Source organism: Calidris pugnax, unplaced genomic scaffold, assembly GCF_001431845.1.
Source record: "Calidris pugnax isolate Ruff unplaced genomic scaffold, ASM143184v1 scaffold9, whole genome shotgun sequence".
Lineage (NCBI taxonomy): Eukaryota > Metazoa > Chordata > Aves > Charadriiformes > Scolopacidae > Calidris > Calidris pugnax.
This window is the reverse complement of record NW_015090778.1, coordinates 7020845-7043581: the sequence shown is the minus strand read 5'-3', so window position 1 is coordinate 7043581 and position 22737 is coordinate 7020845. Positions and strand designations below refer to the sequence as shown.

The 22737-nt window shown below is 48.3% G+C and overlaps 1 protein-coding gene across 3 annotated transcripts in view; it reads left to right on the top strand.

Moving 5' to 3' along the window:
- Positions 1-22737, top strand: part of SEPT9 (septin 9) — a 164559-nt gene that overhangs the window by 36812 nt on the left and 105010 nt on the right. For 2 of the 3 annotated variants that reach the window (XM_014953219.1, XM_014953230.1), the window contains exon 2: positions 9739-9795. In XM_014953219.1, the coding sequence (XP_014808705.1) occupies positions 9739-9795 (57 nt within the window). Of the gene's footprint in view, positions 1-9738; positions 9796-21760; positions 22378-22737 lie in introns of those variants that run through there. The other variant, XM_014953248.1, reaches the window with a different exon arrangement.

Below are 22737 nucleotides of genomic sequence, written 5' to 3'. Positions count from 1 at the left end.
CTGCCCATCTCAGCATCTTCCTGGGGCAGGTTAGTCTTGGAAGAGCAGAGATCAAAATGCAACTGGAGTTGGGGTTAAAGACAAATGTAAGAACGGGGATGTTTGGTGTCCTAAGTGGGAAGCTGTGATTCTGAGCTTAAATTTCTTGTGTAGGGTTGCCCAGGGGGCTGGTTTCTGAACCGCAGCTTGGATCTAGGGATTTCTGACTTCTAGGCAATTCTGTGTAATATCAGAGGATTGCAGGGCTCCTTCCAAAGTGATCCAGACTTACCATTGCATGAATACACGATTGGAAAGTGTCTGTTTATGTGTTCAGGCTTCTGCTGTGCTAGAGATGCTTGGGTGAAAGGGCTCCAGGTGGCGTCTGTAGCCCAAAGTATCTTTGTGTGAATGTTTGATGCAGAGAGAAAAGTGACCATCATCTGATTGAGCTTAATGCTTCTCCAACGTTACCTGTTCCCAGTCAGATGGCCAGACAGTTTGTGGATTTTGATCCTGTGTATCTGAGTTTTCGGCTAGGGAGGGAATGGGATTTAGCAACTGTGGTCCCTCAATGGCTTCTTTACCTGTCCTTGGTTCCTTCATCCAGATGTTAGATGGCTGCAGTGGAGCATGTTGAATACTGTGTTGAGGAAAAAGGCACTTTGTCATGAGTCTGGAGTGAGACTTGGGCTTGCATGTTTGCACCCAAGTAAAATCCCTGGCTGAGTTGTTCCCTTTGCAGTGTCTTCAGAGTTAGGCACTGGTCTCAAAACCAAAGGCTGTCCTTTATCTCCTCCAGCTGTGAATGAGGAGTTGCTCCCTAAGGCTGAGGAGTCCGAGGTGGCCGGGTTTACTCTGGGTGTCCTGTTAGCTACAGATGCTGGTATGCCTCAGCCCAAGCAGCCTGGTGGGTCACTGAGGCTCAGGAGAACCCTTAACCTCTGCCCTTTGTCGTCGGCAGCCCTTTGGCTAGTGAGCTGCTGCCTCTTTGTTCTCGGCTTTTCCCCTTTATACACCCCCAGCCCTCTCTGGGAAAAATCAACATTTGCCTTTCAGAGCCTGGCAAACAGAAGGGGTCTGTATTACATCCTGATGGCAGCCCCAGGCTTGCAGGGCTCCGATGATAAATCCAGGGATGTTTGTTGCGGGGGGACCCTCTGAAGCACAAGTTTTGGAGTTCTGTGTGTCTGAAACAAGAGCAGGGAAGCAGTGAGCGGTTACTGAGCAAATCCTGTGGCTGAAAAATAAAATTTGGATTGCATTGAGGTTACAAGAAGGTGACAAGAAATTGATTTAGAATCTAAGTAAGGATTATTTTTATTTCTTTTTCTCTGAAGTAACACATTGCTGCTTCATGTGCTAAAGCTGTGCAGGGTGTCAGAGTGCAGTAGAGAGCCAGATGCTGGGAAGTTTGCATCAGGAGTTCTTCTGCATGGTGAGAGCCAGAGCATTATGGGCCTGTGGGGAGGAGAGCCGTGGGGTGGCTTGAGAGTATTTGATCCATATGGAAATACCACATTGCAGTTCTAAAATTCCTTTCCCCTCCTTCAAATCTGACAGCGTTTTTCTCCAACTAATCATTGCAGTTCTAAAATTCCTTTCCCCTCCTTCAAATCTGACAGTGTTTTTCTCCAACTAATCCACGGCCACTGCCAGATGAACCTGAGAAAGTTAGGTTTGCTTGTGCGTCTAGATGCTGTAAATATTTGGGGATTTTTTGGAAGGCAAAGATGAGAAGTGATCACTTGTTTTGTTCTTTGTTTGCTCTGCGTGCTCAGCCTTATCCCTTGTCCATTCAGGCCTCTGGGGACTCTTGTGCTATTAATGTTAATCATTAACTAACACGTTTCCAGCTTGCTCTTGTGGCAGCTGGTTAATGTAAGAGTTTGATCATTGCCTTCTTTGAGCAAGGCTGCAGCTTGGATGAGTTCAGACGCCTTCCCTCCTTCCCATCTCTGCTGGGATGCTGCAGGTTTGGCAGAAACAAATGGGACCAGGTCCAAGCTGCTCTCGTGATGGCTTTAGTGAGCTCTCTGTAAAAAACCCTCATTCAGTGAAAATGCCGCTAAGGACACTGCTTGTACTTCTTGGGTCCTGGTTCATTCTTGGATTTCAGGAGCTGAGGAGTGTGAGGCAAATGAGGAACATGGTGAAAACAGGGTAAATTTAGGGGGACAAGAGCTCTTTGGAAATCTGGTTAGCTTCAACGGGGAACTGGAAATTATTTTAGACTTGACAGTAGTTACCAAGTCCGTTCCCAATCAGTACAGCTTCACAAGAACAGTTTTCTGTCCCTTCAGAAATCCTTTTCGTTTCCCTTCTCCTGCTAAGTAAAAGAATCACCTATAACCAGCAAATCTGACAGCACATACCAAAGACCCATTTTTCCAGTCCCTTCCAATTTGTGTGGGTACTTGCATTATAAATATGCATTTATACAAGTCATCTGATGTGTCAGTGTGGTGACGTGGCATCCCCTCTGCTGCCCGGCCGCATTACTGAAACCCTCTAACCAGAAGGATCACAGATGATGACTAATACGCTTTTTCAGATGAAAAACTGCTTGTGCTAATTTTTTTTGTCTGCTTTCATGATTGTCCAGCATATCTCTGAATGACTATCAGCTGTGAGGAATTTGTGGGCAGTAAAGAACAGACGATCACAGAGAGCGGTGAAATGATCTTGTTATTTCTATCAAGTGACTTATCTGAGGATTGGGTTTGCTCACCTCGGAACAAACGCGCGGGGAAGAGGCACAGCCTCTGGGCTGTTTGAAGGCCATTAGAATATTGAGCAACTCGCCAAAGCACTTCGGGTCACTCCAAGCTTTTAATCTTGACGCTGAAATTGAATGTCTTTGAAAAGCCAAGACTTCGTTCAAGCATAAGCTTGGAATGTGTGGTGTGGGTTTTGCGGGTCAGGCAAGGCAGTTTTCTGGCCTTGAGCTCTATGGACGCATCAGTTGATTTCCTGAGAATTACTGCAGTTTAATTCCAGTTAAAATCTTGAATTAAAGCCTGAACTTGAGCCAAGGTTAAGATGCTGCATCCCCTGTCATCTTCTACCACTGTATGCAAGACCAGACCTTCTATTTAACTTAGCTTTTTGCTGAGGCCTGGAGCTCTGGGCCAGCCACTGCTGGACTTGGGGAAGCCTTTCCAACATTGGAAAAAATTGAGGCCTAATTTTAGCTGCCTCTTATCACTAGCACAAGCTTTTGGAGCATTTTTTTAGTGTTAGAATGTGTTTGGCACCTGCCAGAAGTATAATATTGTGGTAGGAATATATGCATCTTGCTAATGCCAATTTTCCTGTGGTCTCCTTGAGGGTTATCTGTAATCCAGTCTTGGGCTGGGTTCTTGCAACGTGTGAACTCATGGCTCCACTTGTATTAATGGTTCTGTGCTGATTAGCAGTGTTGTCTGGCCCGAGCTGGATGATATCCAGCTCCCACATAAGTGAAATAGTGTTTTGGGCTGTATGGTCCATGTGTAGCCTTCGACCTAGACACGCACAGCTTGTTGGGGCACCCACGTGGTGGTAGCCGTGTTGGAGAAGGTAGCGGTCTGCTCCTGAGTCTGTAATCGGTGGCCCTTGGGAACAGCATCTGTCAGCATCCCTCCATTCCAGTGAAAGCTGTTTGCTGCCAGAGACATTTGATCCAGAATGAAACCATGCACGCTGAAGGTTCTTTTTCTAGCTGCGCTCAGCTTCTTTGGAAAGAGTCTGTATTACACAGAATCTGGAAAAGTGTCTTTTATTCTTCAGTGCATGTTTCTGATTAGTGCTGGAAATGAACATGAATTTTTTTCCTTTTTTTAAAACATATTCCTTTTGAGGTTTATGTTGCAAGTGGATTTCAAGTTAATGGAAGTGAAGTTGTAATTGTGTGGTTCATTGGACTCGAGCTTGAAGTAATAGAGATTCTTCTTCCTTTGCTACTCTGCAAACAGATGTCTCTCCCTTGCAGTCCTCAGCTTCTGCAGGGCCTCTCTGTCCCCAGCTGTTTCCAGTGACACCCACAGCTCCAAGTGCAGGGCTCTCCCTCTGAAGGTGATGTCCTATGTCAGCACTACAACTTTGCCCTTCAGTCTCCAGCAGCTGGTCTGGTATGTTGGAGAAGTCACTGAGGCGGTGGTTGTGTGGTGTGGACCAAACCATGTGTGGGTTATCCTCCCTCTGTTAACAGCTCCTGATGACGTCTTCTCCAGCCATTTTATCTAAGGAGCTTTTAGAGCTTGTCTGTGTGTAGCAGGATGAAATACAGATGCCGGCAAAGGCAATTCTTTTGTCTTCTGGATAGTACTTGTGAAGCAGATAAAATGAGATATGGTTCACACTCTGCATGGTCCTAAACAGATGGTCCTAAGAGTGTTGTGATAGATGTGAACATCCTAAAAGGGACTGGAAAACTCTCTCCCAGCAGACCGCACTGGTACCTGTGCCAGCTTTGCATCTGCTGCAGGGCAAATGAGGTGATGTCCTTGCTCTTATCTTATTTCCTCCTTAGCTGAGAGTGGGATGGCCTGAGGAGACAGCAAAGGGCAGGATGGAGGAGGTAGGGCTGGATGCTACCTCAGTGCACAGGCTGGTGCAGATCCTGCCCTGGAGGAAGCCAGCTCTAAAATGCTGATGTTGTGTAGGTGCTGGAGACACCTCTGAAGTATTCTTCTGCTGGGGGGGTCTCCCAGCACCCCAGTGCCAATGTTGGTGGAGTTTAGGAATGGCTCCATGACCTGGCCCAGACCTGTATGGCCCAGGAGACAGCTCTTAGGAGCTGGGAGCGTGGAAATGTCCGTAGGAGGAAGCTGGTGTTGGATGGAAACATGTCTCCAGTGCTATCTGGACACCCTGCTGCATTCTTGCTGGGTGAAGAAGGAAGCTGAATTCTCTGATTTTGGACCCACTAGTAAATACATTTAACAGAAGCAAGGGTCACACTGGCTGCTCAGATGAGCTGGTGCCGCTTTGCTGACTCCAGCACAGTGTGGGATGTCTCCTGCTGGTTTTAGCCTGTCCCTTTCCAACACGACCTTTATTTGGTTTGGGTTCTTTTGTTTGTTTGTTTTTTGTTTTTTCTGGACTGTGTAGAGAGAGCAAGTTCCTGGGTTACATCCTCCATTGTTTGTCTTCACTCTGTGGTTTCTCTTGATAATGGAAATTGCTCATTTTTCTTTTGATTTTTACACTGTATGAGTGTAAGGGCACAGATCGCTTACTGTGAGGGAAAATAAATCTCAAGTGGCCTGTCTTGTTACTGTTATAAGCACACATAAAAAAATTTGGGGTGTATCATGCAAAACCTTTGGAGAATGTACATGTTGACTGTATCGGAGGTGAACATCTCTGGCAGTTCCCTTGTTAGCTCTAGGTTCAGATTCAGCACAGTCAGCTGGAAAAGCCACGCTGTAGCAAGGACAGTACCTCCAGAAAGGCTGGATTCAGCCTCCCTGCTGCCCTGCACCATGTCTGCATCAGGGCAAGAGTCTATAAAATGCTCCCGTTTCAATACTGGAATGCTTTACATCCATGTTTTAGACTGAACATTAGGAAGGAATTTTTAACCGAGAGAGTGGTCGGGCATTGGAATAGGCTGCTCAGGGAGGTGGTGGAGTCACCATCCCTGGATGTGTTTAAGGGACGTTTAGATGCAGTACTGAGGGATATGGTGTAGGGGAGGACTTTGTAGAGTAGGGTAGATGGTTGGACTCGATGATCCCAAGGGTCTCTTCCAACCTGAATGACTCTATGATTCTATGGTGTGTTACATCGGCAGCTGCAACCTGAATGATTCTATGATTCTATGGTGTGTTGCAGCTGCCGATGTAAGAAGCACGAAATAGTAGAACATTTGGCCCAATATTGTCTGGAGGGAGCGATTTAAACATCAGCCTGGCTGGGATCTCTCTTGCACTGACACAACCCTCTTGGAGCTTTCATGGCTTCAGCAATTGCGAAGGAGACCCCAGTGAAGCCCGGTGTCCTCAGTGCTGCCTCCTTTCTGCTCTGCCATATGGTCCCAGCCTGTGGATCTGGAGGGAATTTAGTTGTTGATTATAAAATGTGAAAAAAATACTGCTCAGCCAGGGAGCCAAGGTGAGGCTAAGCTCTGCGAATGTCATAACCGTGTCCTGCTGCGGCACATCCGCTGGGTGGGATGAACTGTTCTTGGATTGACCCATTTTAACTGTTGGACTCTTCCATTTTGAAGTCGTTCTGCCAGGGATGTGGCGAAGCATTCCTGATTTTTAGCTAAATAAAGCATATTTCATTCTGTTTCTCAGTCCAGCGCGCTACAAGAAATTTATAACGTAGCTTGAGGGCATTTGAACTGCGTTAAGAGGGAAGACTCATAGACGCTGTGTCTGGGGTGGAAACCTTTTGAATTTCATTTCGGAGCCCAAACCCGGGGCTCAGCCCGCTGCTTCCACGCTATAAATAGAGGTAACCCCAGAACGCGCTCAGCACGCCGATGCTCTCCAGTCCTGCCCGCACCGCCGGCTTCCTGGCACCGTGTTCAGAGCAGCATATTTTTAGCTGTTGCTTTCTCTTTTTTTTTTTTTCTCTTTTTTTGACAGATCTTCTCTTCTGCCTTGCCAGGCTGCCAGCTTTCCCTGCTGTTTATCTGCTTTCCAGGACTGTCTGGATCCTCCCTCGGTGGAGGGGCAGCGGGGCATCACGGAGAACAAACTTGGCTTGGACTCCGTAGCGCTCCCTCCTCTTCCCAGATTCACTGTTAAATTACTGGACAGCCTGTATGAATTTCTTGTTTCCACCTTATTTTCCCTTCTGTTGAAAAGGGATTAAGAGCATTATTATGTATTATTAATGTTATTAAGAAGGGTTGAAGCAACAGCTGTCGGAAAAGCTTCCTTCTGATGTTGTTTCCACTACAGAGCAGATCAATTCAGCTCATCCACCTTTGGGGTTACCTATTTAAAAAGGGTGTGAATAGTAATTACAGATCCCTGGAGAAAACCTGCGAGACGGGGCAGATAAGCAAATTCTCAGAAGTGTTTGCATAAAAGTTATGGGCTCAGCCAGGGCACAGATGCTCTGACAGCTGTGCTGCGTTGGATGCTCCCAGTCCTATGTGTGTTTTTCCACTGGAGTCGTTGCTAAAGGGAATAAAGCCTATTTCCTATGTGTGATCCTGTCCAAGCTTGTAAGCTCCTCGCTCCGCTTCCGTCCTGCTTTGCCACAGACTGAATGAAGTCTTTGAACATAAAAGGATGTATTTAACTACCTCAGCATGGCTGCATATCTGCGTTCTTCAGCGTGCCACCCATAAGGGAAGTTTTTCTCTGCTTTTTGAGCAATTATGAAAGCCAGATTTCAACACCGCACCTTGCCTGCGTGCAGACAAAGCAGAGGTGTTCGTTCTCAGCGAGGAACCGAGCCAGGACTCGAGTGTTCTTGCAGTTTGTCTGAAGAAGTGCTATTTAAAATCCCGTTGAGCAGAGGAAATACGCCTTTTCATTCTTCTTAGTGTCCAAAGAAGCAGTAGACATTTAGGAGGGGGAGGAAATAATTAAGGAAAAAAAAAAACCAAACCCAGGGGCTGAGATTAATAGGAAAAAAAATGCTTAAAATTTATGATGCTGGTCATCGTGCACAAGCTCCAAGAAACTTCAGCCCTTCTCTTGCTGTGGGTAATGGAAACTGCAGGCTGAGTGGTGTGTGTCTGCCTGTTGCAGTGCAGATAAAGCTCTTGAGGACAGGTTGGGTGTCTCCACGTGTGGGTGGATGTCCCGGCTCTATTTTTGGCCCTTGGGTTGGTGGTGCTTTTTTTAGGGGGCAGAGCTGAGCAGGGGGAAGGCTCTGGGTGGGAATGGCCAGGGACTGTCCCTGTGCCACCACGGTCGGGCATCACCACCATTTCTGTGGGACCAGCCCTGTGGCTCAGCCACATAACTTTGTAGGCACAGAGGCTTTTTATATTAGAAAAGGAAAGGAAGAGAGAAAATACACATACATATGCATATATATAAGCAGGGGCTTCTGAGTGTGAGACACTTTTTCCATGTTGAACTGCCAGGCAGCTCTTTTCCCTTCCCTCCCTCCAACCCAGGGCTCCTTGGTATGAAAGTTTTCCTGCCTTTTAAATATATGTAGTTATTTTAAATTTTTTCAGTGTCATGCGCTCTTCCAGCCCACAAGGTTTGTAAGGCTGTGGCTATGTTACAAAGTTTAGGAATGTTCTGCAGCTTAAATTGGTGCTGTTTTAATCCCTTATTGTCCAACAGATCTGGTAGATGTTGAGGAGGTAGTTTAAATAACCTAATTTAACAACATCACCCCAAAAATCTGGCAATTTCTGACCTGTTTGCAGAGTAGAAATACTGATTCAAAACAGTGGTGTGCCCAGGTGGGGTTTGTGTTGGGCTGAGGAATCTCTGTGGCTCTATTCTGGAGCTTGACAGCTTCAGCATCTGGTGTCTGAGATGGTGGACACCATCCTGGAGCTGCTGTTCTTCTGGCACGGCCCACCAGAGGCTGAGGAGCTGCCAGACCTTCTGGGAATCCCTGTATTGGTCAATCATAACATTTGGGGTAGTTTCAGAATAGCATCCCGCATGATGTGGTTCACTGCATTTACTGTGTCCGCTTTTATTGAGCTAAGAAAAGAGAAACTGAGGCACTAATTGATGTATAGTTTCTGCATATGGCTAGGCTTTAATCAAAGGCTTGCTAAGGTGAATTCTGGTTCTTGCTGAGTTGTTCAGTGTACCTGGGAAACGAGCGTCGTGGCAATCACCACTTTACAAATCGGCAGCTGGGACTTCGGCAGAGAAATTAAACGAGTTGCTGATGGATTAGAAATGTTGCCTGGAGTCTGGGAAGCAGGCAGGCGTCGGGGAGTTACCGATTGCTTTCTGAAGTGGGTATGGGAATGGAGGAGACAGGTGTGTCTGGGTTTTGCCTTTCAAAGTAATGTATGATGTAGGGTAGGTTAAGATGTTCACATACCTTTCTCCAGCATAGTGCGTATGAATTAACCATGTGCTACCCCAATGAGTGTGATGAATGCTTTTTTTCTTTAAAAAATGGAGCAGAATTAGTCCAACATCTGCATTGCTGTGTTCTGGTTTAGCACCTGTGTGGAACACGCAATGTATCCTGTGTTTCAGCCTGTCTAACCCCATGACAGGGTCCTTCTATACAACGTGTTCCCAGGGAGTGATCTGGCCAGGGAGCAGTCACCTCTTGTTTTCCTGCGGTGCTGAAGGCAGGAGCCACTGCTGTCCTTTGGGATGAGCTGGCTGGAGAGGCCAAGCACCCCTGGGAAGTGGTGTCTTTGCAGGAGCCTCTTTACTGAGCTCTCTGCCGGTGCAGGGCACGCACTGGTCCTTAAACTCCTCTGCTTTCCCCTCTCAGCGAGGAGACCTGTCTCTGGAAGTGCTGCACTTGTTTCTAGAATAAAATATCCTGGAGCAAGAGGTGAAGGTGCATGTCCCACTTAAAGATTTCAGAAGTTCTCTCTGCTTTTTCTGGAAACCCTAAATACATCTGTGGGTTTAATGTGTTTGAATAATAACGTTTGATATCTTCGGGGAAAGGTGGAGGTCTCTTCTCAGGTGTTTTTCTGTTTAAAATAAAAGATAACATTCCTTCGGTTGCAGAGATGATTGTGCATAGCAGATTCCCAACAAAAAATGTGCCTCGCCAGATGTAGAGTCATAGTGGGAGATTGCTCCCCATATATCATATTCACATGAACTCCCTTGGCTCATTCAAACCTTCTTCTTGCTTTAGGAATCACCCGGACCTCCAGCGGGAGACTTCGGAGACTCAGTGACCAGACGAGTCCAAGTAAGTTGCATGAATTTCTCCATTTGAAACTTTCTCATCCAATAAAATAAAATAAATTGAAAAAGAGAGAATGCAAGAGGTAACTCTCAGAAATCACATCTCCTCTCTGCTGTCCAATGGCCACGGCTGGGAAGGCAAAGCTGGCTGCTAATAACTGCAGAGCTTTCTATGCTGCAGAGAGAGAGCAGTATATATATAAAAATAGAACAGTATATATATTTTAAAAAAATATGAAAAGAGAGGGCAATATAAAATAAAAGATTAATTACTTACTGAATAATGGATCCGGAGAGAATAATTACAAAGCCCCATCTCAATTCAAGGGGTCTAACACAGCGCAACAGAGAGCAGTAATGGCCTGAGGTTGAAATACAGCTTTAGTAATGAGCGGCTCTTTCATACTCTCCTTAGCTATTATTTTTTATTGGATGTGGAGGTTTATGGATTATATGTGCTTGTGACTAAATTTACACTCCTAATTGCAGCTTAATGTTTCTGAAGCTGTTTCTGATTCAGAAAGAAGCAGGTGGGAGAGTTTCTTTCTTGAAAAGGTGTTTTGCAGCCTCAGGAAAGCAGTAGCAGAAGTTTCGGTGCTTGGGAGTGCCCGAGCCTGTTGTGCTGTTTGCATGTGTGTGACTCTGGTCGGGACTGCCCAGGGACAGAGACACGTCCCTGGTGCTTACCTGCATTATCCCCTGGGAGTAGAACATTTCAGTCTTGTCACCTAAAATACACAAAAGGAAGCTGAGACAGCCCGTTTCTGGGCTTTTCCTTTTGCTGGCTCCACCTGCCCTGATGGACCCATGCTGCTCCAAAGGCCCAAACCTCTGCGGGAAGTGTCTTTCTCCAGAATTGGGGTCTCTTGAACATCATGGATGTTCATCTTTCACAGCAGGTGCTTTGCTGCAATTAAAATCTTCCTTCACGTTTGCTTCTGAGATGTATGACCTCTCCTTGGCATTTGCTTCCTTGCTTTCTCTGAGATGCTGACGGTTGTCTCCACTGCAACCAGCCTGCCCCCCAAGAACCCCACTTGCCTCGACACCCTGCTCTGGCCACAATTGGTTCAGGGTTTTTGTCCGTTCCTGTCCCCTTGTTCTCTCTGTCACTCACAGTTGCTCCCTCCAGGCTCGATTTGCTATTTCAATTCATCTTCTCAGCCCTCACATCCTGTTTCAGCTCCCAGATGTACTTATCAAAACAGACCTTTTCAGCTTTTCCCTCTGCGTGGGTGGGAGGAGAAAGCCACCCTCGGGATGCTTTCCTGGAGCGGTGACTTCAGCATTCTGCTGTATCAAGGCATCAGCACATGTGGAATGGGGATTAGTCACAGATGTCCGGTTAAACGTGCACTGAAATGCCCTGGGAGCTGTGACACTGCCTGCCTGGCCCTCGTCAGCCGCTGGTGATAAGCACAGGGACAGACATTAATGTTATGGCACAGACAAGGGTGACAGGGGACATGGCACTCTGTGATGCTGTCCTGCTGCTGGGACACTTGCTGCTTTGTATCTGGAGCTTCACAGCCATGCACTGTCCCCATCTCCAACCCTGATGCTGTGGTGTATCAGTGGGAGGATGGAATTATGGTCAGGATGGGCCACTGCACCCTGAACTGATATCAAATGGCAGGAAAAATGCATTGAGTGATAATTTAGTGTGGAATTGCGGTGTCGGTCTGGGTGCTAAAGCTTTGCAGCAGTGAGCTTTCATTCCAGAAGAACTCAGCTGTGTTTTAAAGCTGATGCTTCAAACCTTGGCCACCAGCGCAGAAGCTGGTAGTTTTGAACTGAAGTACGTGTTTATCTTCTGCATGTGCAAAAACAAGGTTGCAGTCTCAGCCCTGGCACCGCATGTTTTCATATATATATGTCCGAGGACAGAAATGGGAATTGGTACAGCTCCAAAGGTAACTGGAGTGTAGAGAATCTAAATTGAAAGACACAGCGCATTTGTTCAAGCTTGTTTTCTTAGACTCTAATTATATACTTTTCCACTTTTCTGGTGAGAGACCTTTTAAATTTTAATATTTTTTTTTCAAGTTAAAATCAAATGAGCAGCTCAGTGCTCCAGTTTACATTGCAGTAAATATTTACGACCCCATATAACTGCAGCTCAATTTCCCCTTGTTTCAAGTCCAAATTTTCCCCTCTGCACATCTGGCCTTGAACCCAGAAGCTTTTATTCCTGTAAAAGATAAATTGGGGTTGGGATGACTGAGCAGTGGTTGTAAGCGAAGCGTCACAGAAAGGGGTTGCTTTGGGCTCGTTGCCACCCTAAGCAAGGAAAGGGATGACGTGCATTTCCATAGCCACAGCTCTTGGGATCTAGACAGCTACACGGTCGTCCAGACACCACATATTGCCTTGGGGTATGCGGTGGTGGTAGGAACCTGGAGATGTGATGTTGACCTCTTTTGGAAACATTATTCTATGACTCCTCAATTTTTTCTTGTTTCTTCGAAGGTGGTTGTGTGGCATTGGCATGCAATATTGCTCCATGAGCAGCAACCCTGGTGCTTTGGAGCTTCAGTTTGTGTTTCACACAAGCTTGCTGCATAGTCTCAGGTAAATCAGTGAGGTGGGACTCATCTGGTCTGGTCGATGGAGAGAGCTGGAGACTATCAGAAAGTGTCTGAGAGTGCTTACTTAAGGATGGGAAGAATAAACTTCTTGGAGGAACCCATTTCCACACAGAATTATAGGGGGCCATAATTTCTTTAGGTGGCTACCTTTAGGGATATGTGCATCCTGTGCTTTGTCTCAGTTGGGTTTCCTTTGACTGCAAAAGTGGAATGCCCTGGGAAGGGGGAGATGTCTGGTTAAGACAGTGTGCAGGCGTCTCACGGTTGTAAGGAGGTTCAGGCTATACAAAGAGAGGCCACAATTATTGTACAGAGACAACTTCTGACATCCAGCACCCTGGAAGTGCTGAGCTGGGCTCACTGCTGGCCCCCTCTTACCACATCATTGCTAGTATGGTCCTCACCTCCTGCAGCTCAGTGATGGGCCAGCTCGGGGCTGTGGCTCACCAGGGACAACAGCACCATCCTGGGGTGCAGCCTGATTCCAGGAGCTGGGGTGGCCTTGGCTGGAGGACTGGAAGGACAAGGAAGATGGCTGGAACTTGGCACTCTTCCCCTTCCATTAGGACATGGGATTCTGCCCATAAGGTCGAGTTTTGGGAGTGGCTTGGAGGTTCTCTTCAGCATGAACATGGGAACAGGCAGAGAGGGAGGAGAGGAGTGTGAAGAAGCCCTTTATAAAAGGCTCCATCAGGGTTTCAGAGTTGTGGCCCCTAAAATACCACCATCGCCTGATGTGGGTAGTTTAGGGCAATATTTTTGCAGAGTTAAGAACTGCGTGTTAGGGAAGTTACTCCCACTTCATTTTCCTATAACTGTACCTGATGAATTTGAAAGAGAGAAATATGTGCTGACATTTGCCATCCGGAGCAGCGATGTGTTCCTGAGCTGACCAGAAAACAGCCTCAGAGCAGTTGGAGTGGAAGAAATCAGCATCGTATTCCTCTCGGGCAGCCAGCTGTGCTCTGCACTTTGATTTGTTTCCAGGCTACAATTCAGTTTTTGCTAGGAGGAAGGAACTTCCCTGGCGGGGGTAATGCAGGAGGGTCCAGAAAAAGGTAGAGTTTACTGATTTAGCTAAAACAGCGTGGTTTTTCTTTGTAGATGAATGCAGGGAGGAGGAAGCCTTCCAGCTGCGTTGCAGCAGTACTGCTGCTGCACCGGTGTTATTTGTGGGTCAGGTACTTTGTTCAAGAGTGGTCCCGAAGGGGTGGGAGGGGAGCAGGTGCCTCAGCTTTCCTGTTTCAAGCCTTTGTGTGGCTGCAGGGCTGCCTGGAGCTGGCCCGAGTGGAGCAGGGGCAAGTTGCCAGGGCCAGCTGCAGTCCGGGACAGGCACAGCTTTTCCATCCAAAAAAGACAGGGCGCTGAGCGGCCCCACTTCTGCATCATCAGCAGTTGGCGGAGGGTCAACCACAACTTGTCTCGGTGCTTTTTGGAAGCGTAGGGCATAATTTAGAGAGGCATGAAGCTCAAGGCCAGCATTAGAAAGGGGCACTCGCTGATGTCATGAAACCTTTGTCAGGGCACTTTGTCTCGTTGGGTATAAAGCAGAGGGACTCCCACGCCTGACGTGTTTGTGGTCTGCACCAGCTTGAGCCCCTTGTCCACCCTTTAGGTTGATGGGAGTAGATAGAAGGGCCAGAAGTCACAGTGTGTGGACAAGGGTGGGCTGGAGTTGCAGGATGAGGGAGATGATTGAAAGGTGCTGGTCGTAGCATGAGCCTGTGAGCTTTTGCTTGGGGCATGAGCTCCAGAACCCCATTGACCACGATGGCACTGCCCTGTCGTGCTGCCCAGGGCACCCAGGAGGTCTCTGCAGGAGCTGGTAGCAATAAAAGTGGAGAGAATATAAAGTTTCAACAAGACGTACACAGATAGTTCTTGTCTTAGTTTGCTTTTCCCTGGTTAAGCCTTGCATTTTCCATTTAATAGTTATTGATGATTTCATAGTTGGGGGAAGCAGGGCAGCAGAGGTCAAAGCTGTGCTCTTTGCATTGCCTGTGAATCTAGAGATCCTTCCCTGTAGCACTGAAACGGAAAGATGTATGGCCTGGTGGGTGGACGAGCTGAACACACATAGCTGTGGGCAAAACTTAAATTGGTATCATCACTTCAACATCTAATTTCAGCAGGGTTCATTAATTTAGGATGCTCCAAATTCATGCAGTGAGTTAAAGGTAGATACGGCAACAATCTTGCTGTTTGCATCTCTTGATTTAGTACCTTGCCCTGAGGACCATCTCCTCTCATTATGCCTGGAGTTTGTAAGAGAACAACTGTAGAAATTGGTTTATGTGAGGCTACAAGTTAACCAGAATAGTGGAAATAAACAAAAGAAATGTCAAAAGCCAGGGGCTCCCCAGTCAAGCGTACATGATTACTGTTACATAAGCTAATTCAGAGTGCTATAAAAACCATTAGGTTTTTGAGGTCTTTTTCCCCAGGGAAATGCTGCCAGAACTATCACACATCTCCTGCAACTCAGTCACGGGTACCCCACCACACAGCATAGCCCTTGACGTGTAATTAGGGTATTTGAGCACACTGAGTTTGGGAACCTCTCCTGCAAACCTTAGTCCAGACCTTCAGATTGTCCTAACATTTACTGCATCCTTTTTTAGTTTCCCGTTGCCATACTGGGATCCAGGCTGTGAGTGCAGCACTTCTGGTCCAGCTGGAAGCTGTGGGGGATGCACAACATCTCTTTGCAGTGCATCTCTCTATTTGTGCACGCGGGTTGTGCCTTTTGCCTTGATGGAGGAGCAGAGGGGTTAACTAGAGCCTTGTGGTTGCAGCCTCATTGCTTTGGATGTGTCCCTAGATGAGGTCATATGAATTTCTTTGGGCAGCCTCTATTCCCCTTTGTTTTAAGCACCACACTGGTCACCCCAGCTGCATGGACCTCCGTGCCAAAGAGCCTTCCCATGCACATGCACCGCTCGCTCTCCTCGGGCTCCCTAGTGACAAACCCTCGTTTGACATGTGTCCTCTTGGTTTTTCTCATCACGAGGACGAAGTAGCGAAGGGTCACCAGCCAGCCTGGAGAGTCCCCTCCTGCAGCAGCACAGCTCTGCAGGAAAACCCAACTCCAGGCAACAAGAAGTTAAAGTGAGGTGCCCTGCTCTCCATCCAGGTGCTTGGTTTCCTGCACAGACACATGAGGATGGGTCTTGCGTAACGCAGACACGTGGGCTCCAAACTGCCCGGGAGAGCCCTGTGGGGCTCCCACGTGCTTCGAGCAGAGATGTGCATTACTTACAGTGAATGAGGGAGCGTAGGCGCTTGTGTGCACAGCCAAGAGATTAAGGAGTAGTGATAGGTGCCGTGGGCCTGTTTGGTATTGAAGGGATGCACTGAGCGCTGGCTTGTCATCCTGTTCCCTTACAATACCCGTGATTCATCTCCAGTCTTATGTATAGCCTCTTTTTGTCCCAAAAGGCTACTGGACATCGCCAGTGTGTAGGTAGATATTGTGATGCTTTCTTCATGCAGCACCTGGCGCTATGGGCTCCGGTGTGAGGAACCCAGAGACAGTGAAATATAAATCAGTAGCTCAGGAATGACTGGGGATTTAATGCTCTGTAATATTTGCAGGCTTTAGCTGCTGACTGTGTTTATTAGATAATCATCTCCCCCACTGGAGCGTAATATGGGTTTGTTGATGAGGTCCACAGGGTTCCCCTGAGGAAAGGAGACGTAGAGGTAGAGTGCAACTCCTTTGGGACAGGAGCAGTAGTCCTTGAGCGAGGTTATTTATCACCTTGGGACCAGACATCTCCGGAGTAAGCTTCTAATGCCCTTTTGAAAGAACCTCACATCAGCTGCAGCAGAGAAGAGGGGGGAGAGCAGGGAAGGAGAATAGCAGTGGAATATGTTTTTATCTCATTTGTCTCATCTCATTGTGAAGGACAGAGGGGAAAAAAAAACCTTAAACCAGTCCTCTAGAGGAGAGAACAGTTCCCTGGGAGAGAGAAATATATTTGTTATCACCTCTGCCAGTCCCAGGCCATGTCCTATGAGGGGCATGGCTGCCCTGGGATGGGGCTGACCCAAGGTGCCATGGAAGAGCTGATGGAGCAGGCGAGGAGGTGCCTTTCTGGGGCTGGGGACTGAAAGGACACTCTTTCAGCCAAGGTGGCAAGAGGCACTGGAGGAGTGGGACAGCTATGGAAGTGTGTGTGTGTGGTGTCTGGCACCCGTCCCCTTGGGAACAGGGGAAAAACAAACCAAAGGAGGGCTGGTGTGTCTTGACCTGGGCTGTATGTGCTGGCTCCTGCCACGCTGGTTACCTAAGCTGCTGTGTGTGGTCACATTTCTCTTGGTTGAATACGTGCGTCTCTCCGTGGAGTTTGTTTTCTTTGTCTTTTTGTTGCTGAAACGTCTGTTTTCAAATGGCTCCCGGGCGTGTTGACAGACCAGCTCGTGGCTGCTCAACTTTCCCTCTTCCCCTCAAGGTTTGGTGTCCCTCATCACGTGGGCATGAGGCAAATTCCCGAGCCCTGGCTGCCCACCACAGGCATCCTCTGAGCCTCCGAGGCCGGCGCATCCGGCGGTGGCTAGTGTTTACCAAAACCTCTAATTGTACCTTAGGCAGAAGAGCACCGATTTACTCCTTGCTATATTTAGCTTGTGTCTAGGACTGCAAAGGGGATGGGAGCGCAGCCTTTTGTGCCCTTTGTTGCAGAGAGATGACTCGTTTGTAAGGAAATTTTGTAGTTGGGTTGGTGGATAAAGCACTGTAGATGTTCAGGGTTGACCCGCAAAGCGTGAAGTCTCTCTGCCAAAATGTTGGGACCAGCAAAAGCAATGAGGGAGGTCTAAGAAAAACACCAGTAGCAAGAGGTATTCCTGATTGACTGACTCGATGGAGCAGTTCCTTCTTGGTTTAAATATTTTGTAGTTTAATTGTTGGTCAAAAGCATATTATGATGTTCAGAGAGGTGTCAGGCCTGGATAATTCTGCTACTAGATGAAAATGCTACGTCTAGATGTTACTAGATGTGTGCTTGCAAGACTCGGGTGTTAACTCTTGAAGACTTTTCTCCTTGATGTCTCATTCTGCCAGGTAGGAGCTGTTGCAGTGACCTGGCCAGGAGGCAGGAGGGTGCAGAGCACGTGGCTGGTCTTCAAAAGAAGAACAAATACAATAATACCATTGGGAATCCTCCTTTCCCCCAGCAACTGCTTGGTGGGGAATGACCACAAACCATCAGGTACGGAGTAACCCTCTGTTCTGGCGTCTCAGGTAGAGAGTTGGAGAAGAGTGAGCACTGAGAGGGCAAGACTGGTGGTAGGGAGGAGTCCAGGAAGGAAAGCATAAGTGGAGGATCATGGAAGAGTTAACATTTATGTGAGACTCCCTGCCCTCTCTGGGAGGGTGTGTGTCCAGTCCTCCTGCCTCGCCTTTCGCTCTGCACTGCCAGCTGCTATTAATACTTCAGCACATGAGTGTTAAAGCGCGAGCAGAAAGCCCAGGGAGGATATACAAGGGATTTCCGGCAGTTTGAGGCTTTTAGGCAGAGAGATTGTGAGCCAGCATGGAGGAGAAGCCCTCACAGGGGCTCTCCTTAAAGATACATCCCTCCAAGGGAGGCAATGGAAAAGAAGGAGACTCATGTAGGCATCATCTCGAGGGGCTGTGTGGGCTTGGGGTGGGAGGGGAGATGCTCTGCTGCAACTGTCATATGGGTAGTGATGAACTCTGTGTCCTGGGCATGGGCTTTGGCTTGGGAAAAGTGGTAACTCAGAAGGATCTGTGTTCCCCTGTGTTAAACAAATGCAGGTTTTCATAAGAAATAATCAGGGAGGGTCAAAATAGCGCTTGGCAGCAAATGTGGAGCAGCCAAGAGCTGCAGCCAGGGCAGGCAACTCCATATCTACCCAGCTGGGAGAGGGGAAAAGAGGAGTGGGGAGGCAAATTAAAAATAACTGGCAAAGAGCAGGGCAGCAGCATTCAGAGGGATAAGTACTTTCCTTGGAAAGAGGTGCGTCTCCTCATCTTTTTGGGGTTTGCTGTTTTTTTTGTTGGTCTTTTTTGTTTTGGTTTTTTTTTTTTTTTACAAATCAGAAGGAGAATTCTAATCAGTGCTTGCTTTCTTCTCCATCCTCAAGGCTTATATAAATGTAAATGAAAGGTTCTTGGAGCACACAGTCAGCAGAGGCTGTCATCTGCTGGCTGGGTCCTGCCTGGGGGTAAATGGCATAGAGGGAATATAATGGAGTAACACTTGATTGCGCTGTTTGAGTTTGGACCTGTAGTTCCTCCTGTGAAAGTGCTTCACTGAACATAATTTGATTTAGGTATGTTCCGCTCCGCCGCAGTGTCCTCGCCCTCTGTGCTCTCCTCCCAGCTCCCCAGCACTGCAGATAGCTGAGCTTGTGAAAGAACCACTTGAATCCCCATTTTTCCTACCTCTCCAGATCCTGTAAGTCTCTGGCTGCTTCCCGGCACCTTTGTCAATGCAGTCTGAACCTCTGACCCCTGCAGGGACTTGCAGCCTTCATCCTTTCCAGCTCTCTCAGCGGCAAGGCTGGGGCTATAAGGTGATACCTGGCTGCTTTGCTGAAAGCCTGGTGGCCAGCTGTGACTATGGGAACCAGGTAGAAAAGAAAATAACTCTTCTGTTGAATGGAATGCCACAGGAACATAATCACAGCATAAACCCCGAGAGGCGGACAAGGAATTGCAAATAGGAGCTACTTGAATGCGTGCAGGCTTCTGCTGTGCTGTGGCTGGTGACAGCATCGATAGTCCTAAATCTCCTCCTGGCTTCCCACTGGTGTCCCAGGCTCTGTGGCGTGTCCACAGATGGGGGTGAGCTGGTGCTGTCTTCACAGCACCTTCCCTGTGTATCTACATGTCTGTGCACAACAAGGAGTTTATTGCTTAGCAAAGGGCTTGGGCGTTGCTGGGCCAGCCTAGGGAAGGTGTGAGAGAGATAAAATTCAAACTGAGCCTGGAGCAGGGTTTGGTTGACTTTCTTTCTTGTGATTTCCTTCCTAGCTTTCTCTGCACCTGGCAGTGCTTCCTGCTGGTAATGTTTAAACCTGCGAGGTGGGGCGAGGGAAAGCGCGTGTGCCCCCGTGCCAGCCTCGGCAAGCACGGGGCGGTGGTGGAGCAAGGCTCCTGCTTTGTTTCAGCTTCTTGTTTGCAAATGGAAATTGGGTTTATCTTTATGGCAGATAGCAGTTTCTTAAAAGTTGCTCTTGCTTCTTCCCTCTCCTCCTGGGTCTGCCGAAAGACAGCCCTGGGGAGCCTTGAATCCTGAGAAAAGAGCACCAACCAGGGGAGAGTCTTCTCTGCCCCCTTCCAAATCCTGGATGTGCTAAACTTCTCCCCAGGTCCTTTTAACAGAGTGCAATATATTTATCTTTCTGTATATAGACTTGTACAATGTATAGAGCACTAAATACCCGTTTTAAAAGGCATGTGATGAGCTTCTCCAAAACCAAGGAGGGTGAGGGACCCCCAGCGCTGTAATATGCAGGTTGCTGGACCTGTACCTTCAAAGGGAGCAAACCCTGATGGGCATCATGGGCATGGCATGGCCGAGCACCCACATCTCTCAAACACGGGCACCCCTATGGCACTGCTACCAGCGGTGGTGGATGGAGGGCTTTGCTACCACTAGTTCAAACGGAGATACAAGACCGCACCTTTAAAAGGAGTGCATTAAAATTTGCTTGAGGACTTGGAGTTTGAATGAGAGCATCTACCTGGTGCTTTTATGTGCATTGATTATCATTTGGATTCACTTCTCTGAGTGCCTCGTGGTGATATGCCCTGCGAGAAATTATGCCTTTGCCTTTTCCCTCCTCATCACCTGGGCCTTGATGGGTTAAAGTTTACAAACATGTGTGCTGCCCCCATCCCTTCTTCCTTTCCATTCACCTTCTTCCTTTCTTGATACTTCCCCTGAGCTTTTCCCTTCCTCTCCAGCGTAAGGAGCTTGGCAATAAAGGCTGCTTGGTGGAGGCGTTGGACTGGATTTTGTGCTGCATGAGGCCATGTGGCTCCCTGGGATCCCTGCTTTGTGTTTGGCACCTTTGAGGTCTTGGGCAGGAAGCACGGTTTTGGTCTGTGCCTGGGAAAACATTGCTTATTGTCCCCTCTGTAGTGCCTTAGGCACTGGCAGCAGGATCATGCAGAGCTTTAATAGCAAGTAGAGAAAGAGCAAGAGTTTGGGAAGGAATTGAATCCTCCCTGCCCAGGGAATAGCCCACTGGGGATTAGAGAGAAACTTCCCTAATGGATGGACTGTCCTGGGGCTGCCGCCCACCAGCTATTTGTTGTGCAGTGAGGGTCCTGGCCTGACCCCACCACTTGGTGTTAGCTGTGTTCCTCTCTCTGGTTTGGTGACAGTCACTCTCCATCAACTCCTGCATGGGGAAACATGCAAGTTTTCTGGGACTTTTCATACTGAAACACGATGCAAGGTAGGTCTGGACTATCCAAAGGTCCTGGCAGCACCAGGAGTCTTTCCTTGGAAGTTTATTCATCCAGCTAGGAAGGAAATCATCCTTCTGCTTATGCTATGGGGGAAGGTGACAGGCTCTGTCCCAGGTGTTGCACTTGTGATTTTCCGTGTGTGCTGTGAGCATTTTGGGACAAAAAGCGTCACGTGTACAGTGCTGAGCACACGAGGGTGTGCTGCCAGCGCGCCTGGCTCACGTAGCAGCTGTGCCATCCCGGCCTCTGGGCTGCGGGAGGGGATGGCTTGTTTGCCAGCTCTGGGGACAGAGGCTGTGCCCTGGCATCTGGCTGGGTGACTCAGGCTCTGTGCTGTCAATAGGAATCGGGGGTGGGTGACACGGGAGGGTCGTGTGGGGCAGTTTGGGCAGCGTGGGCACCGTCTCGGCAGAGGTGCTACCGTGACGTCCCCGCTGCCTGCCCTGGCCACTGGCCAAGTGGAAGTTTCCAAGTGGGACCAGCCCATCGCCGCCGCCGCGCATCCCTCCATCCCGGCCAGGGAGAGGGGAGGATCTGTCCACGGGCTGCTCCCCTCCCTCTGCATCCCCGTGCCCAGCCCTGGGCATCGCAGGGAAGGAAAACCGCTCTCCCATCCCACCTCTGCTCCTCCGTGGGACCCAGGAGAAGACCGAGGACTTCTGCCTGGGGCAGAGGCTTTCGCTATCACTTTGCAGAGGGGGAGGAAGGCGAAGCAGGGGCTCGGTGCCAGGGCCGGCGGCAAAGCTCTCCGGCGGGTCGCACGGGGCGAGTAAACGTGTGCGGCGCTCGGGTCCTGCCTGGCAGCAGCAGCAGCAGAAGCCCATGATGCTGTGCTGGGAATGAAGTCAGCCTTCATCAACCCGAATAGTTTATGCATGAATCGAAACTTCAGACCTGGCAGGGTGGGGAAACGCGCAGGATCTGTGGTGCTCTTTTAAAATGCTGGAGCCAAGGAAGGAGGAGGGGATAGAGGAAATAGCAGGAAAATAAGACTGGGGAAGCGAGGAGAGATTTGAGAAGCTGGATGAGTTGTTCGCTCTGTTATTGCGAGGAGCCAAGTTCCTTAAGCATCTCCTGGTGGATATTAAGAGGGAGCTGTGGAGGCTGGAGCGTTCCCCTGGACACTCGCACGCTGTAGCTTTAAGACTGTTTAACAGAGGACTCGGGATTTCCAGTTTTCCTGCGCCTGGTGGAGTATTTCAGGGAGTTACGAGATTTTTTCGGGTCATGCACCCCCTTTTTCCTTTTTCTTTCTCCTTTCTCTTCCTCCCTTACTCTTCCTTTTCATTTCAAAGAGACAAAGCTACTTCAGTTTGGAGCACAAACATATGATCAGCACATGGAAATGTGGTAATTTGGATGCATTCATGATTGCAACAGATTGAAGAAATTAGACCAGACAAAGAGCTTTTTTTGGAAGAGGAGGAGGAGGCAAGGCAAGGAGGGAGGGAGAGTGGGGGAAAGAAGGGGACGCCACCGAAAAAAGGGACGGCCGTGACACGCGGATGCTAAATATATCCTGTAGTAATGGAGAAAGACCGGATTTCAGGTAGGCTATTGATCTTTTAATACGTTATATTCTGCCTCTGCACTCCTACCTTTCCAGGAGCTTCTGCACTTTAAGAAGAGAAACTGCCACGCTCCGGGTGGATTTCAGCCGATTCCTTTATTTATTTATTTTTTTACAACGCTTCCTTTCTGCATTTCTTTTTTTTTTTTTTTTTTTTTTTTTTTTTCTCTTATCCACCACTGTGTTGAGCCATTTGGACCCCATGAACATTGAAAACTACAGAGGAGAAAACCCTGAAATTGCTCAAGATCATGTCCTTGAGGCTAATGGCTGGGCAGAGAACTCGAAATGTGAGTTTTCCTGGCTAGTTATCAACTGGATATTCAAGATAAAATTTTG